The sequence below is a fragment of the Dermacentor silvarum genome, chromosome 1 (genome assembly GCF_013339745.2).
Source record: "Dermacentor silvarum isolate Dsil-2018 chromosome 1, BIME_Dsil_1.4, whole genome shotgun sequence".
NCBI lineage: Eukaryota > Metazoa > Arthropoda > Arachnida > Ixodida > Ixodidae > Dermacentor > Dermacentor silvarum.
In genome coordinates, this window is record NC_051154.1 from 123,393,641 (window position 1) to 123,411,264 (window position 17,624).

The 17,624-nt window shown below is 47.8% G+C and overlaps 1 protein-coding gene across 1 annotated transcript in view; it reads left to right on the forward strand.

The window, feature by feature from the left end:
- Nucleotides 1-15,841, forward strand: part of LOC119456133 (filamin-binding LIM protein 1) — a 25,647-nt gene extending 9,806 nt beyond the window's left edge. The window contains exons 3-6 of the mRNA XM_049667518.1: nucleotides 861-1,020; nucleotides 13,385-13,519; nucleotides 14,045-14,207; nucleotides 15,594-15,841. Coding sequence (XP_049523475.1) covers nucleotides 861-1,020; nucleotides 13,385-13,519; nucleotides 14,045-14,207; nucleotides 15,594-15,788 — 653 coding nt within the window. The 3' untranslated portion in view covers nucleotides 15,789-15,841. The remainder of the gene's footprint in view (nucleotides 1-860; nucleotides 1,021-13,384; nucleotides 13,520-14,044; nucleotides 14,208-15,593) is intronic.
- The last annotated feature ends 1,783 nt before the right edge of the window (nucleotides 15,842-17,624 follow it).

Here is a 17,624-nt window from a genome sequence, read left to right on the forward strand (position 1 = left end):
CGACGACTGAGGGAGAATTGGGCATCCACAGCATTTCGATCTTCGCTCGTCGTTGTTCCCCAGGTCGCTGTATGTTTTCCAAGTTGCAAGATGTCGCCGGTCTTCTTTTGCTGCTATACCGATCACCACAGCCACAGTCGAGCGCTCCTGTTCGGCCCTTTACTGGGTTTTGTCGTCGGAGGGAAGCCGCCTTCTTCCTTACAAAGCGTGAATGAGCTGCTGAGCATAACCATTGAAGGTCCGGAGCTGCCAGACACCCGGAATGCCTTTGACAATGACCGACGTGTTTTTTGTCGATTTTTATCGAGAACGTGGTGGGAAACACAGGAGGATGTAACTGTTCGGAATGTGGTTGAGAATGCGCACATATATCTGTGGTGTTTTAGTTTTTCATTAGTAGTAAGTACATAGATGTCCTGGTTACTAGTTTGATTAGTTATTGAGTGAATGGTCGCGGGATGTGCAAATTGTCTGTGCTCGTACATATTCAACCAATTGTTGTGTGCAGCAGCCGTAAATTATCTATATGGCCAATGTCATGCAAATTGTCGTGGCTGATATCAAAACTCCGGTATACTGCTAAAATTACTACTACCCCCCCCCCCCTCCCTTGAAGATTTAGATACACCCCTGATTTGAATTTCTGGGGAAACACCCGTGTACTTAGATTTAGGTGCACGTTAAAGAACCCCAGGTGGTCAAAAATTTCCGGAGTCCCCCACTACGGCGTGCCTCATAATCAGAACTGGTTTTGGCACGTAAAACCCCATAATTTAATTTAATGGGGAAACACCGGGCCCAGTTTCGACTTCTTTCTGTCCCCATTTATATGCGCTCTTTGGCCAATTCCCCATTGTGAGCATTTTTCGTAAGCCGTAATGCCAACAACACTAGCAACAGTGTGCAGTTAGGGGAAGAAGAAGAAGAGGAGGAGGAAGAGCGCGAGGCGTGCAAGCCGCCGGAGCCGACCATGGAGGCCAGCCGTTGCGCCAGCGGCTCGGACCTGGCCTGCGCGTCGAGGTAAGATATACGCTGCACGGCCGGCGTTCGCGGCTCGAGAGCAGGCGCTCGATGTACGCCCACAACGCGGCTGATTCACTCGCCGGATCCTAGATGTGGCGTACTCGGGCGCGCTGCCTCCTACAGCATTTGTCAAAGTTCAGGGGCCGTTTCCAGAGTGATCACAAGATATGTCGTCAGGCGCCCCGTGGCAGGGTTTCTTAAGCAGGCATGGCGCTTTCAAGCTCATTAAGTTTAAGAGCACTGGTCCTCTCAATCACTGGGGCTTTGGAGCAATGAAAGTTTGACCGCCCCAAACATGCGGACTGACGACAGTCCTGACCTCACACGGAGTCGCATCGATGCTTTTGGCGCAGACTGTACGCGACTTCAACGACCGATACTCGCACATAGCGGCACACACACACACACACACACACACACACACACACACACACACACACACACACACACACACACACACACACACACACACACACACACACACACACACACACACACACACACACACACACACACACACACACACACACGCGCGCGCACACACACACACACACACACGCACGCACGCACGCGCGCACACACACACGCACATACACAGCCCACGCATCTGTATTGGCTGCAGAAGTTCGGGTGGCCTACACACCTGCGGATGTCAACATACATCCCGCAAGCCATTCACACTGTTCCAGTGAAGAAAGGGAAAAAAGGAAAAAGAGTTATATACGATATTAATGCATGAAAAGTTTTTGTCGTTGATAGTCTTAATGGTCTAGCGTTGTGAGGCGCATTAAGAGGTTAGGTAATAAGACATGGTCAACCTCGTCACAGGAATTTAAGACGCAATATCGTGCACGTACGTATATACACACAATTTTGTATCCGTATCCCTTCAATAAAAGAGGGGGGGGGGGGGGCGGAATCCTCTCTTCGAAGGAGCTTCGATGATCGCTTACGCAACGCACTGCACTTTGTTGCAACAGTCGCATAACGACGCGTAAAAGCGCGCGCCGTGTCTGAATTGGCGCTCGTTGAAAACATCTGAGCCGTGTCACGCGGTTCGCTCGGCAACGCCTATTTCATTCCGCGCTGCGCCAAATCCTTTCCATCCGCTAAAGGCGCGCGGAAACTCCCAAAAAGCGCGCGCTCAGAGGTGCTTCACCTCGGGAGACGCGCGGTTGCTCTTTTTTTCCCACCAACACATACCTTATATAGATTCTGCGTTTGGCACGCTCCCAGTCGCGTGGCCACTTCGCTGCACGGTGCCATTTGCGACCGCCAGCATGAGGAAAACAGCACGTGTCGCTTGTATTTGGGGGAGGAGTGGTGTTGCGGGTCGCGTTTAGGCCGTCTTACTTTTATTTCTGCTTGTGTGTGTGCGCGCGCGGTAAGCCGAGAAAAGTAACACCACTATACCTGATCGGACTGTGCCATTTAGTTTAGGACAATTTAGGAAGTTTTAGGACAATTAGAAATTCGTGCTCCATTAGCGATGTCGGCATCATACAATGCGAGCTGAAAACTAAATGGCGAGTTAAAGCACGTATATGATATGCTGCTACATTACCGACGTGATGCCGCGTCAAAAACGAAAAAAAGAATGCGGTCACGCGCGATGCCGAAGTTGATGCATAACGCGAAACAGTTATGATATAAAGCTTCTAATATGACTGGTTTCAATGGTATCACACTTCAAATCATTAACTCGTGTATTTCGTACGATTCAGGCAATTCAACGTGCATAGATGCAACAGTGTCCGTAGTCGTCCCCTTATATAAATGCAACTCTAGCCAAAGCAAGTTGCCGGCAGCACGCTGTCAAGCTTGTTCTGTCAAAATAGAAACGTTTACACAGTCACATACAAGTCGATACTAACAGTCCATGTTAAAAAAAATCCAAGGACACCAAAGCACTTCTTACGAGTTGTGAGTGCAGAACAGTAATGTCCAATTGAACGCCGCTGACTTGGAGTTTTGCGCTGCGAGTAATGTACCATAGTGCGACGCGCTGCCCGAGCGAGCAAGCGGCAGCAGCAGCCTGCGGTGCCAACGGCGCATGCCACCGACGTCCTGCGTGACGAGAGACCGAGGAAACAGCAGCGGCCACCAAGGCCGGCAGGCGAGAGCAGCAGCTAAGCCCAGCGGGGGTGATTGAGAGAGATACGGACAGCGCGCCGGCTTCCGAGAGCGAGACGGCGGCACCCGCGCGCGCGCGTCACGCGACTGCCTCGCCGACGACAACCCGACAACCAGATAGGGCGACGCGTCGCCGTATCTGGTTTGTGAAGGCGCGCTGGTGACGTGGCGATGCCCTCTCCCCTCACGCAACACCGTTTTGCCCGTTCTGCTCCGTCGAAGCGCGCTCCTGGCGTGGCGTCGCAGCCAACGGGAATTTAGGTGCCGTTTCGCTGCTACAGACGCCGGCTTGTTCGCTCAATGGGCCATTTTCGCATCAAAAATAGCAATATGAAAACTGAAGCGGCGCTACACACGCTGCCGAATGCGCAGTGAGAGCATAAGGCGGACGATAGTGATAGCGAGTCTGTTATACACGGTGTTTCTTGCGTTAGTTACCGCTGTTCTCATACCTCCGTATCGCAGTCTGTTACAGGGAGTAGCTTGCTAAAAGGCGCTGAATGGCTGCACTGTCTCCAGATTCCTTTCTCAATAAAGCTTCCCTCTTAAATAGCCGAAATGGAGGCGTAGTATTTATTCCGCATGAACCTCCGCAATTCTGTGCACAACTAACACGTTTGATAACAAACAGAAGCGGACATTATAACTTTGACAAAGTGTGCGATTCGGCCGAGGTTCGTATTGATAATGATTTGTCTTTTCTAACTCTTGCTTTCCGGAATTGTCTTAAATATAATCGGTACTTTTTTCCTCTTAGACAAATTATAGCGATGATCGACGGTGCATCGTCGCTGTAACTTGGCTTCACTTTCCCGCGGGTAAGGCGAAGGCGAGAGACGACATGTAGCCTAAGAAAGGTAGTGAAGGCAGGTCAAGACAGCGAGAGTGAACGCGGCGCACCGCCGTTACGATCTCATTGGCTCCGTACGCTTCCGTGACCTTTCAAACATGTCTTCTTTCTTTCTTTCTTTCTTTCTTTCTTTCTTTCTCTCTCTCTCTCTCTCTCTCTCTATTTCTTTTTAATTTGACACTGTTTCCTTCTGCATCGTAGCTGCCGTACTGAGTTACTATTAAGCGAGCGGCCTCGTAAGAGTGATTGAAAAGCTACTTTATTTGCAAACCGCTTCAGTCAACACTGCACACCTCAGCTCTGCTGACGAGGATAGAAGGCAGACGGAAAGTTGAAAAAATAAATACTGAGAAAGTAGGTTAAGCTAACAGAATGAGACAAGAAAAGTGTGCAAAGGTAGCATGAAGCGAAGAATAGGACATATGGTTCGCTCAATGGGTCAGCAGCCTGAATGACATAATGGTTCTCAGACTGCAATATATTTACGCGTTAATGGGAGTGCTTCCGACCAGTCACTATTAACCGATGTTTTATTACAACGCCCCTAATAGCTCCTCTGTTGCTTTGGGACGTTAAACCTCATGAATCAATCTAGTAGCTTATTACACGCAGATAAATAAACATTTCAGCGAAGAAATTGCATGTTCTCAGGCGTTGCTCTAGAAGTATAACTGAGTAGGGTACTAGTTTGGGGCGAGTTGGTAATCCAGGACTGTGGGTATTTGCACACAAACTGTGGGTCTAAAACACGTGAAACGACAGACACAAGCGCAAAAGCGCAACGCTTGTGTTTCTCTCTTCACGTGTTTTCGTCCCCTATAGTTTGTGCGCGAAAACCCGCCGTCATGTACTCTGGAAATACACTTATTTGTTGCATAATCGTATATATTAAAACTAATGACAATTCTCAATAACAACAACTGTGTGGCCTTCAACGACCCCTCGCAAACAAGCAGGGAAAGTAAGACAAAGCTGCAAAAGTCAATATAGCGTATGGAACTATTGGCTTCACTGTTAAGCACAGTTGCTCTGCGACAAAGCCAGAATTCGTATTGTGCGGAGAAGTACAGTGACGCTGGCTCATGTTAGCCGTTGATTCGCGAAAATATCTTGTTATTATTTGTCGCCTACATACAGGAAAGATAACCATTTGTCTTGTAGGCGAGATATCGGAGCTTTTTAACGCAAGTGACGGTAGATAAACGCGGAAACGCGGGATCGTTGCTTGTTCGAATGCGAGAGAAGACGCGAACGACAACGAAAAACAACACAGATACATACATACATACATACATACATACATACATACATACATACATACATACATACATATATATATATATATATATATATATATATATATATATATATATTCTGCCCAATTACATAATTAGTCTTATTTATTAACTAACTTCTTAAATATTATAATTAGATGAAAAGTGTCAATGATAAAATTGTAGAGCAACATGAAAAACTCCCGATACAGCTTTCTGTTGTTCAATACGTGTTACATAATAGTGTTTTTCCGAGCGTGAAAGAAGCCCGCGAATACACGCAAGGTGCGTCGAGCGGCCAGTCGCGCGACAATATTACGTGTATTCGCGGGCTTCTTTCACGCTCGGAAAAACACTATTATGTAACACGTATTGAACAACAGAAAGCTGTATCGGGAGTTTTTCATGTTGCTCTACAATTTTATCATTGACACTTTTCACCTAATTATAATATTTGAGTGTATTAATTAATTAAGACTAATTATGTAATTGGGCAGAATGAAAAAAATAATCTGAGCATGTCCAAGCGACGGCGAAGATTACCTTGGTTCTGTCCAACTATGTGGCATTCACATATATTTAAATTTTGGTGCATGATAGTTGGGACACCCTGTATATATATATATATATATATATATATATATATATATATATATATATATATATATATATATAGCACATAATTAGCAGCGGTGGAAGTCAGCGATTACGTATAACTTGCATGTTAGCAAATCTGTTAACTAAATTTGTAATTAATAGCATTAGGGAACATGCAAATACGGAAGAGAAGCCAGACAATGTTCAAGACATCGTGCCCATTTATTTCGAACTAACGCTAGTTTTGAGATGTACTTCCCAAAAATGTGTGGCGAAACACATGGGTGCTCCCCGCATATTATCTTTCCTAAAACTCCTCCTCACAAACAAGGGGTTAATACATACATGAAATACCATGTTATTTCACGTCACATTTCAGGCACGGATACATAGAATCTATTGCTAGTATTCCTCGTAAATGGACGCGTCCTGAGTACCTTTAACACCGTCTTGCTTCACATATGCAGCATGAGATCCAAAGCAACTAATCGAAACTTGTGATTGTTTCGTTATTCGGAAGGTGATCCACCGCCGTTAACAATCTGTTGCTGGAAAAGCTACATTCTTTAATCTCTAATTACTCGCTCAAAAATATTTGAGACGATGCTTGTCAACGGCAAAAAATATATATATATAATATTAATCTTTGCTGAAACAGTCGGTAAGTCGGGCCCGAGCAGTACGTCGTGCCAAAACACGCGTAAGGGAGGGTGAGTGTACAGACGCGTTTCTTTCTCTCTTTTTCGGTCTCTTCTGTTTGCTCCGCTTGGTGCTTGGTCCCATAGCATGGACAAGAGATTGCTTGAGAAGCGGTCCAACAATATGTAACACTATGGCGCATGCAAGGCTGCTCCCACCCAGGCTGTTATCTGAGAGAAATTATACCGCAGCACTCTGCGACAGTGAACCCCATCAATCAAGTCGGCGTCACCCATGTCTCTGATTCACGTGCAACCGTTTGAACGAAATGGAGTCACGCTTCAGACGAATTGTGACTGATGATCGTCGCAACAAAAGAGCGGCGATATTTCGGTAACTAAAACTGAAGTAATTTCTAAGGCCTGAGCGGTACGCGCCACTGAAAAGAGTTATATAGTTCAAGGTACAGCCGCCCTCAGAATATTTCGGAGCTCGGAAAATGAGAATAAGTTAAACTTTCTCGCGACTTCGCGACAGAGTGGGAAATGTATGTCAGGAATGTGATGATTGCACGGAGAAGTATCAACTCTACCTTTCGGTTGAAGGATCTGTGCCTGGACTGCGATGAAATTGATTTTACTTGGATCCCGCGTTCCGAAAACTTTTGAGGCAGGGGGTACATTTAAAAAAAGAAAGAAAAAAACGGAGAAGACTGCGGCGCCAGTGACGTGTGGGCGCCAAAACGAGCATCGGTTGCTCCAGTGCTGCATTTGCCACGACCGCAGTCAGTCCCTTCGTTCGCTTACGGAGGTTCCCTCACAGCAAACGACTGTTGCTGGCCCGTATATTGTGTAGTGGTGCGCATTGAATGGAGCCGGCTGGATCGGCGACATCTGATGAATGCCGCGCAGCCGCGCGCGCCGATGTGGCGTCACACATGCAAAGGTCGGCGAGCAATGGTGGAGACGGCTACACGAAAATAGCCGCGGCCGTTGGTTTTTCAGTCGTCCGCGTGCACGTGCGCGCAGGCGGTCCCCGCCGTGCGCTTTACGAGCGCGGGCGGCCGGCTCGGGTTTCCTGCCCGCGCGTGCCTACGTGACGACCGCACGGCTTTTGGCCGCCCCGAATATCGGCCGCCCCGGTTTGCGCAACTGCACCAGCCGCGCGGACATTTCGCCACCACCGCTATTACCGCGTCTGGAGCCCTCTCGCACGATGATCATGTGCAGTGCAACCCGAGATACGCGTGCGCGTCTGCGTGGATCCACCCCGTCGCTATATATACGGACGTCGAGCTTTTTCTCTCTCTGGGGTCGAGACTCACTGTCATTGCTCGGCCTCTTTACCATAAATTTGGACCATCAAAATATTTCGGTAGCCCTATATATATATCATATCATGAGAAGCCAACAAACACTGACACCAAGGACAACATAGGGAAATAACTTGTGCTTACTAATTCAATTAAAGAAAATTATAAATTAACAGAAATTAAAGTGGATGAAAAAACAACTGTCCGCAGGTGGGGAACGAACCCACGTCTTCGCATTACGCGTGCGATGCTCTCACCATTGAGCTACCGCGGAGCCGTTTTCCCATCCGCGGTTGTCCTTGGTGTCAGTGTTTGTTGGCTTCTCATGATATGATTAATAAATATCGGGTCCCTCGGTTCCCTTTCTTCTCGTTCAATATATATATATATATATATATATATATATATATATATATATATAGTGGCTATGGCGTCGCGCTGCTGAGCTCGAAGTCGCGGGATCGAATCCCGCGACTTCGACGAGCCGCATTTCGACGGCGGCGAAATGCAGAAACGCCCGTGCACTTATTAGATTTAGGTGCACGTTAGAAGAAACCCAAATGGTCAAAATTAACCCGGAGTCCCCCACTACGGCGTGGCTCATAATCAGATTGCGGTTTTGGCACGCGAAACGTACCCTTGAATAATTTTTTTTAACCAAAAGATGGCGAGAATGTAATCAACGCGAACGAAACTTGGACCAGCTCTCTCTGCTTGGTGTAATTACCGGAGCTACTCAAAATAGTTAAATTACACCATAAAATAATGCATGTGTCAAACAGGTAAAGCATTTTTGATGATATCGCATCTGCCATATGTGGCTATGCGATCCAGCACCCCGGATCGCCGCACCACCAGCCGTGTTATGCATAAAACGGCTAGTGGTGTAGCGATCCGGGGTGCTGGAATGACCGATGGTGGAAGAGACTACGCTTTGTACAAAGTGTCATCATTTATAAGGTTCACGGTCGGCAAACGACTGCGTGAAAATTGTTTTTTAAAAAGCCGACTTGCAAACGAGAGCCAGCTCTGCGTTCCCTGGTTTAGGCATCCTCTGTATGCACAGAATGACACTCACGTATATGTGCTGCAACCATTTCTAGTACACCGTTTTCACCTTGTATAGGCTACACTGTCAGTAGATAGCCTGCGTTCGATAACTGCGTTCGTTGCTTTTTATATAGGATTCCTCTCACTCGATTCTATTCCTTTCTTATCATCCACCGCTCCCGGCCGGTCGATACCGGTCATAACGTGGGTGGAGAGCGCGCCGCTCGGATCGCTGACGAAGAGCGAGAAGGAATAGCATTGGAATAGAATCGCTGCATGATATAACGCAGCACTCGTTTAGGATGAGCTGAAATATATATTTGTCGCTCCGAGAACTTCATGCAGAATATTCTTGTCTCGTAGCACCATATATTGAGCCATTAACCAAACCGCCTGTACTGTTGGTTTTTTTTTTTTTTTCTTTCTGTTTTTCCCCTTTTCCTTTTTCTTTTCATTTTTAAGCGAAATGTACAAATAAATTACATTTTCGATGGTTGGTTTCGAATCCGGTTCGCACAGCCCAGAAGCCCAACGATCTAACATGAAACTCTGACGAATTTCCCTCATGCAAGACAGCGCTTTGACACGCTTGGCGAGTTAGGGCCCATTCACACTTGCGACTAGACGAGGTCGCGCGACCAAAGCGACCAGTCGCAAGTAGTCGCAAATGGTCGCTTTTCTCGAAATGCGACCGTTTCGGGCCAGTCGCTCACTGCTCGATTGTTCAGTCGCGCGACCGCAGTCGCAGAACAGCTGAACCAATCAGATGCGAAGGAACAGGACGTCCATATACGCTGACGCTCATCTTACGCGGCTATGACATTGCAAGCAGACGTGAAGGGCATATCGCGAGATATTTCGGTTTAGCGACTCGTCGGTGGCATTTGTAAGTGTGAACATCGTTCGTCTTGAGTAGTTGTCTGGTCGCCAGTCGCAATCGGTCGCGCGACCTCGCCTAGTCGCAAGTGTGAATGGGCCCTTAGTCGCGTCGCATAGTAACGATACGAATATTTAAAAAAAGTCTGCGACGATTTAGCGGTAAGTGCGAGAGAAACGCGTTAGCATTACGTCGCACCTCTCTGAGGCCCCAGATCCATGATTTAAACCGCGTCCACCCAGTAGCGCACCCAGGATCTCTGCCAGGGGGGGGTTGACAGTTTGCCAATACCATCTAAACAGCACTAATTTCGATTTCTGCACGGGAAACTGTCAAAAAAATGCGCTTTTTGCGAGTGTGCAGACGATGCGCGTCTTACATCTTAGTTGAAGTACTCAAATGCGTAAGGATAGAAAAGGGGTTAAACAAATAGGGGGGTTTAGTCGGCCTCGGGGGGGGGGGTTCCAACCCCCGAATCCCCCCCGTCGGTGCGCCACTGCGTCCACCACATTACCGAGTGTTGTTCAGGAGCTCACTCGACACACGTCCCGCCTCTTCGATGACCGAAGTGCAACTGACGGTGGTATATACATATATTTATACATAATTCGTGCTATACACATACACACATACACGCTCTTCTAAGCTCTCCCATCCCTTCTCTACCAGTACCACATGACTGCCCCCCCCCCCCCCCCCCACACACACACACACACTTTTTTTTTCTACTAATGACACTCCTAACGCTAACGCATTAGAAGTGAGCGCACGCATCTTAGCTGACGATGAAGAGAGAAGTTAAGGGACGCGTTCGTCGCCGAAATGCGCTGCGAGTCTCTCATCGTACTGGGCCCTACAGTACTGCAATGTGTAAATAAGAGACCTGCAAATTGTTCATGTAAGTTTCGCTTACATGAACAGACATCATGAATGTGTTCTGCATAACTTCTTTTTTTTTTCTTTTTTTTTTTTTTGTACGAGAAGCCGGGCGTAAGTTCCCTGTCCTCAAAAAAAAAAAAAAAAAAAAAAGTGCTCGCTGAAACAAAGACAGCGCACGTGAACAGGACGATAATGGGAGTTCGTGAGCGCTCTTTCGTTCTAATGACTATATATTTCGTTCGTGCAGACATAATTCTCTTACATAGTTGTCCATTCGATGGTTCTGGCGTTTGACGGCGGTCAGGCCAAGGTCAGGCTTTCAACTGCCTTTTTGCTTTTTGCAGTCATTGTACATGGTTTCAATATCTATGACTGCGCGCGTTGAACTGCGACGTTCCATAAATGTAATACCAATATGACTGCACTCGTTGAACCACGACGTCACGCGTGCGTGATGTCGCGGTTCAACGCTTGCAGTCATAGATATTGAAATCATATATAATGACAGCAAATAGGCAGTCAAGGCGGGTCATGCGCACGCACGCTGCCCCTTCGGTTCTGTTACGTCGATGCGTTCGTCGATTCGCTCTATCCTCCCATTCATCGAAGCCGGCCAAACTGTGATTTGCATCTCCACTGACGTAAGGATGCATCCTATCGCAACAGAAGCGACAAAAGATCGCAAGCGATTGGAACACACGAAAAATGGCCGCCAGACGTGCTCTTGGGACTCCTTTAAACCATTCTTCACGATTCCTCAACGATGTCAAGTTGGCTTCAATTTTCACACTTCTATAAACGGCTTACGGAGAGGATTCGGAGGAGAGCAATTCCACGCACGTTCCAGCCTGAAATGCAGCATCGAACTTGTTATTGTCTCCTTAGAAAGGATGTGGCGGCGGTCGAGATGCGACGCACGCGATCGAAATGGGCGCTGTGAGTGACGTGCACGTCGCCGACTGTGTATCCATGACCGCGTTCGAGGGCGGAGACAAAAATAGAAGTCGCGTCGTTTACGCTGCGCATTGCCTGACTGACGGCAGCACAGAGAGAGAGAGAGAGAGAGAGAGGGAAAAAAACACAAAAACACACACACACACACACACACACACACACACACACACACACACACACACACACACACACACACACACACACACACACGGATGTGCTTCATCGCCTCCACTCTTCCGGCCAAGCCGCTCACGAAGACGCCCACGCGGCTACCTTGCACCGATTGCGTAATCACGGCTGCGCGAAGAGATTTATTTATAGTATAGCTGCCAGATCACAAATTCTTTGTTGCGCTAAAAGTATAGGCAAAAGAGTCTGCACTACATAAGCAATAACGTGCGAGACAGACCGGATCGATGGAACACGCAGCTTGTTCCGCGTAAAGCGAAACAAGGCAACGGACAGGTGCCCGCGACACTGTCCCCGTCCAACGGCAGTGACTCGCGAAGCATACTGTCTCGCGCAGTGCTTTCCCACGGCGACAGTGCGCTGTGAAGAAGAAAAATATATATCGGAAGGTCCGTTTCTTATCCCGCGCTTGCAGTGAATGCCGCGCCTTCGGCGGTATACCGTAAGGAACCTTTCCGCATAAACAGCTCGTTGCACGCGCTGGTGAGGTGCTGAAGAAACCAGTATCCCGTCAGCTATAGGGTCACGTGAATAGGTTATTGTGGTCATATAACTGCGCTGTTATCGAGTGGTGGGTGAGGTAGACTGCAGAGATGCGTACCGAGCATAGCGGCATATAGTGTACAGGCAGGACTTGTAGGCCCGTGTTTGAGACATACCTTAGGTTTAATCAATTAAGACGCTACGCAACGGTACGACCCCTTTTGACGGTGACGTCAACTCAACCTCGCACAGTCGCCGCATGGATGAGAGGCTGAAAGCAGAGGATTACACGAGAGCATATACGGCAGGAGAATTTCCGCTTCCATTACGTAATTTCGCCATGCAATCCTGAACAAAAACATGTCGCAGCACGTGCAGCCTCGTCGTTATTTATTAATTTCTTCCTATTAATTAATTTGCTTGCTTATTTTTTGTTTGTTCGTCCGTTTATACATATTGCAGCCCCTTTGGGTTGTTGCACCTGTCGGGTAAGACCGTATAAGTGCCAATTATAACCTCAATATAACAATCAAAATAAAGCAAATTTCATCATTAAAGCACTTATGTACATCCTATAGAATCCAATAACGTAGTGATAATGAACGAGCTGCACCAGGGGATGCGTCATTGTTATCAATGCAGCGAGGAAAAAAAAAAAAAAAAAAAACGATGAAAATGTCAGCGCGCGGATATAAAGGCAACATTGTTCAAGGCATATGGTAATTTCTAGTTGATATTTGGTAACCCAATAAAACATGCTTGGACCAGGACATATCTTATGCAATGCTAAAATCCAAAAATTTGCGTGGCCATCGTAAGTGAAACAATATTGCAACGGTAGCGTAGCTAATATGTAAAGGAGACTGCACATTAATAAAATATATTTTATCATACAATACTGTTGTCTACACACAGGCACATTTCGGATGATGCACAGTGCGTTATTTTGGAATCTTTGCTTCACATTGCTTACACATTGGAATCTTTGCTTCTAATTAATAAAAGCAGAAAATAACAGTGGGGCCAGCGCTGAACCCTGCAAGGCCCCCCGAGATGACGCTAACTACAGACGATTCCGCAAGGATAGACAGGCTATGAACGGGGAAAAGAAATCATGTGCGCAGGGCGGCCGGTCAGGGCTCGAAGCCTCCGTGCGCGGCATGCGGCCGTCCAGCGAGCCGACCACTGGGCCAGGACCTTTACTGCGCCGCATGCTACAGCGAGGTACTGCTGCTGTCGCCGGGCCTGGCACCCTCAAGGTAAGCCCTGCCTATGCACCGTACCGGGCGGTTGGTCACGTTTCATACTCGCGCGGAGAAAAGCAGGCCACACGAAATGCAGGCACGATCACGTGCATTAAAAAAAAAAATATGGGGTTTTACGCGCCAAAACCACGATATGATTGAGGCACGCCGTAGTGGGGGACTCCGTAATAATTTGGACCACCTGGGGTTCTTTACCGTGCACCTAAATCAAAGTACACGGGTGTTTTCGCATTTCGCCCACATCGAAATGCGGCCTCCGTGGCCGGGATTTGATCCCGCGACCTCGTGAGCAACACAATAGCCACTGAGCAACCACGGCGGGTCACGTGCATTTCCTTTAAATATACAGAAGGAATCGACGAAAACATGAAAACATAATCATTGCGTAACCTGTTATCATGACGAACTTCAACTGACAGCTATGTGTGCGCGTGCCGTGTGTTCTTCCATGTATATGTCCCGCACTTTGCGCACAACAGTCACCCCATTTGCGGCGCCCTCCGGGAGTGCCGTGCGCAGGTGCTCCCCGGCGCCCAGCACGTGCTCGTCGGGTTCCTGGAGCCTAGTCACGGCGTGCACGCCCAGCCAAGCTGGCCCCAGCCCGCGCAGCTCCAGCCTCGGATACGGCGGCGGAGAGGTCTGCGCACGCTGCCGCGACGTCGTCTACTTCGCCGAGAGGCAGGTGGGCAGTCTAGCAGCCAGCCACACGCGTTTAAGTGGCCGCGTTCACTCCCAACCGGTCATGAGCTGGCACAGTTACTCGAGTGACAAGCGTAAATAATTTCTCCAGGTAAAGTCAAGTAATGAACATATATCACCTAGGAGGGTGAAGGAACACCGGACTTGGCAGTTCTCTTTCCCTTATTTGTTTCCGACCTGTTACTTTTACAATACCCGCTTAAGCCAAACTCCGACCTTCGCCGCAGCCCCCAGTGACTTTCGACGATAACTTTACAGATACTGCACAGTGTTCTCTCTTCTGATATGTATGCTTGAACTTCGCTCATTTGGTACGAGAGCGACAGGAGATAAGCCGTTTTTGATGATGACGCAGACCTCAGTTCACCTTTTCTTTTCAAACTGAAGGAATCGGGGAGTGTTCGAATTGAAGATACCATGACCCTTGTCTTAGCCACGTTGTCTTCGCTCTTGTCTAAAAATGGCACGCAAGACTTTGCGTCATCGTCCACAGAGGTATCTGTAACACATTTGCATCTGGTTGACACATGCGTGTACCAATCCACTGCGAACGCTGGCTGCATGTTGAATCATGTCTTGCTTATCTTTTCTTTCGAGAGAACCACGATCCTCTTCCTTTTCACCGAAGCCAGCGTACCTGTTACCGAAAGCTCGTAACGCGCAAAGGAATCATCATAGACATGACAAACGTACGTGCTTGTCCTGTGTCATTCGATGTGGTATAAACGCCCTAGCCTTATACCACTATGCTCGCGAACCCGACAACTCTTTCGGCATGCCTCATTCTGTGTGCAGAACTGTCCGGGACAATATGCAATGTTTTTATCAAAAAAAAAAAAAAAAAAGTGTGTAGAGGTTATGCTCCTCGCCATGTCGTGCAGTAGGCCTCCCACATCGCTGACTCGAGGCACTCGAGAGCGCTCGAGACTGAGGAGGACTATGCTCAAACTTCGTGGCTTTAGGCCGCAAGTATTGCAGGAGCTTCAGTGCAAAGCCTTGCGACAGTTTCGGTCAATGCTGCATGGTGGCAGGCACACCTTTAGCAAGGGCCGCATGTTCACGGTGGCTCCAGAATAAATAAGTAAAATAGCTTTATACTAATTGGGATTCCTGTGCGTCTGGTCGCACGTCTCCACCGGATGACAGCGACGGCCCTTTACGTGCAGCCGTCAAGGATTGTATACCGCGACCCCGCGTAAATGCTGTTCGGTCACGTACCACGTCATGCATTCGATTCGAAGACCGGTACTTGCAACTTAATGGCACGGCCGCCGAGTTTCTCTACTGTTCCGCGGCCACACGTTCACCCGCAGTGTTTTCGAAAACACACTGCCTCCTACAACGTTCCCCGCCTCGGGAACGCGTGTAGGTGGGCACCGCCGGGCGCGTGTACCACGTGCGCTGCTTCCGGTGCCGGGCGTGCGAGCAGCGGCTGGCCTCAGGCTCCTACCGATCGGACGGCGGAGAGCTCTACTGCGAGCCCTGCCACCGACGGCACCTGGGACCCAGGGGCTACGGCTACGGGCTCGGCTCAGCGCTGCGATGCTTCCCGGGACGCCTCTGAAGGCGCCGTGCAGGTAGGCCTCGTGTGCATCCTGTATAGAGGTGCAGTCATTGAAAGCAGTAGCAAAGATGAAATGGCAGTCGAGGCAAGCGACTCAATCGAGGTGTGAAGTTTTTGGCCCTTTAGGCGAGAGATATCGATGCATTTTGCGTGCGCCGGCTCGTGCATCGTGGTACTGGTAATATCTCCTGCGTAACTGTCTTCCTTCTCTACTGTTTCCTCCCGTGGACCGATGTACGGAAGATGTGCCGCACAGCGCGCGCTTATGTTCACTGACGCGGAAAGCTAGGGCGACGAACATACATAAATATAGGCGTCTCGAAAGATGGGGCCGCATATACAGGGTGTTTCAGCGAACACTTTCAAAATTTACTTAAGGTTGCCTGTGGCAGCCCAATTCTAGTTAGAGTTGGTCTACTCGAAGAGGCGGACATTATTTGCACAAATAATTGAAATGCATAATCGACTAATTAACACAAATTTATTAATTATGTTTTAACTAATTGCCTGATGGCCCATATTGCAATTTACAAATTGTAGCCGTGGAGTTCGCAAGGCGGATCCACTTGGAATCAATTCTCAGGATGACACCAGTTTCGAGATATTAATTGCCGAACTTTGCGGAGAAATACATAGGTGTTCCAGTTACTTTTGCGCATCAATGCATAAAATTACGTTTTGTTAAGAAACTATCTGGAACTCCAATGCATTTCTCCACAAAGTTCGGGAATTAATATCTCGAAACTGGTGTCATCCCGAGAATTCGTTCCAAGTGGATCCGATCGCCTTGCGAACTCTACGGCTACAATTTGTAAATTGCAATATGGGCCATCAGGTAATTAGTTAAAAACTTAATTAGTGAATTTTTGTTAATTCTTCGATTATGAATTTCAATTTCTTGTGCAAGTAATGTCTGCCTCTTCGAGCAGACCAGCTCGTGAACTAGAATTGTGCTATCTGCCACAGGCAACCTTAAGTAAATTTTGAAAGTGTTCGCTGAAACACCCTGTATAAGACAGCGTTCGCGCCTGCTGGCAACGCGCTATAAGAATGGTGCTGCATGGCCAGTGCTGCGCGATGATTACAGTTTGCAATAGACACCATGAAACGCAGCACAATTTCAAAGTAGCTCCCAGTGTTACTAGCAATTCAGTGGCGTGATATAGTCTATGATAACCCCCCCCCCCCCCCCCCCCCTCTCCTCCTGGCATGTTGTGAAAACGGTCGCGATTTTTCATGTTTCAGTAAGGTTAATGGCGAGGTATGGAAAAAAAAAAAAGCGTACGGGGCTTTCTTCAGCTGGCTCACTTCGATATTTGCTAACAACGAAAGTAATGCACTGTTCAGATTAAGAGCACTCAGCAGAGTTTGAAATGCTTTAGATAGTTTTGGAGCCGAATTCACAAAGCCTTTCGTTTGCGATTGATATTTGCCATTGGATGACCAGTATCGCTAATAACATTTCCAGCATCACGATTGGCTGGCATTTCCTCACATGAACAATTCTAACGTAAGTGCTTTTCGTGAATGCGGGCCCTGGTTCTTTTCATAAGCGCATCTTGTAGCAGTGTTTTGGCATCGCAGGCGCACTAGCGTAGACGTATAGCTGAATACGTACAGACGTCGCTGAGAAGAGCAGCGGTGATGGCGAATTGTCACCGGGCTCGTATGTAACTTGAATGCTATAATCACTATCATGTAACCACTTTCGTGGTAACTTCTAACCACTTATGTGAGTCAGTATTATTACGCTTATGTCTTGGCGGTAACTAGTGTTCATTAAATAAATTACTTGCAAGTTACAACTATGATCATGACAAGAAAACCGTGTTTGCA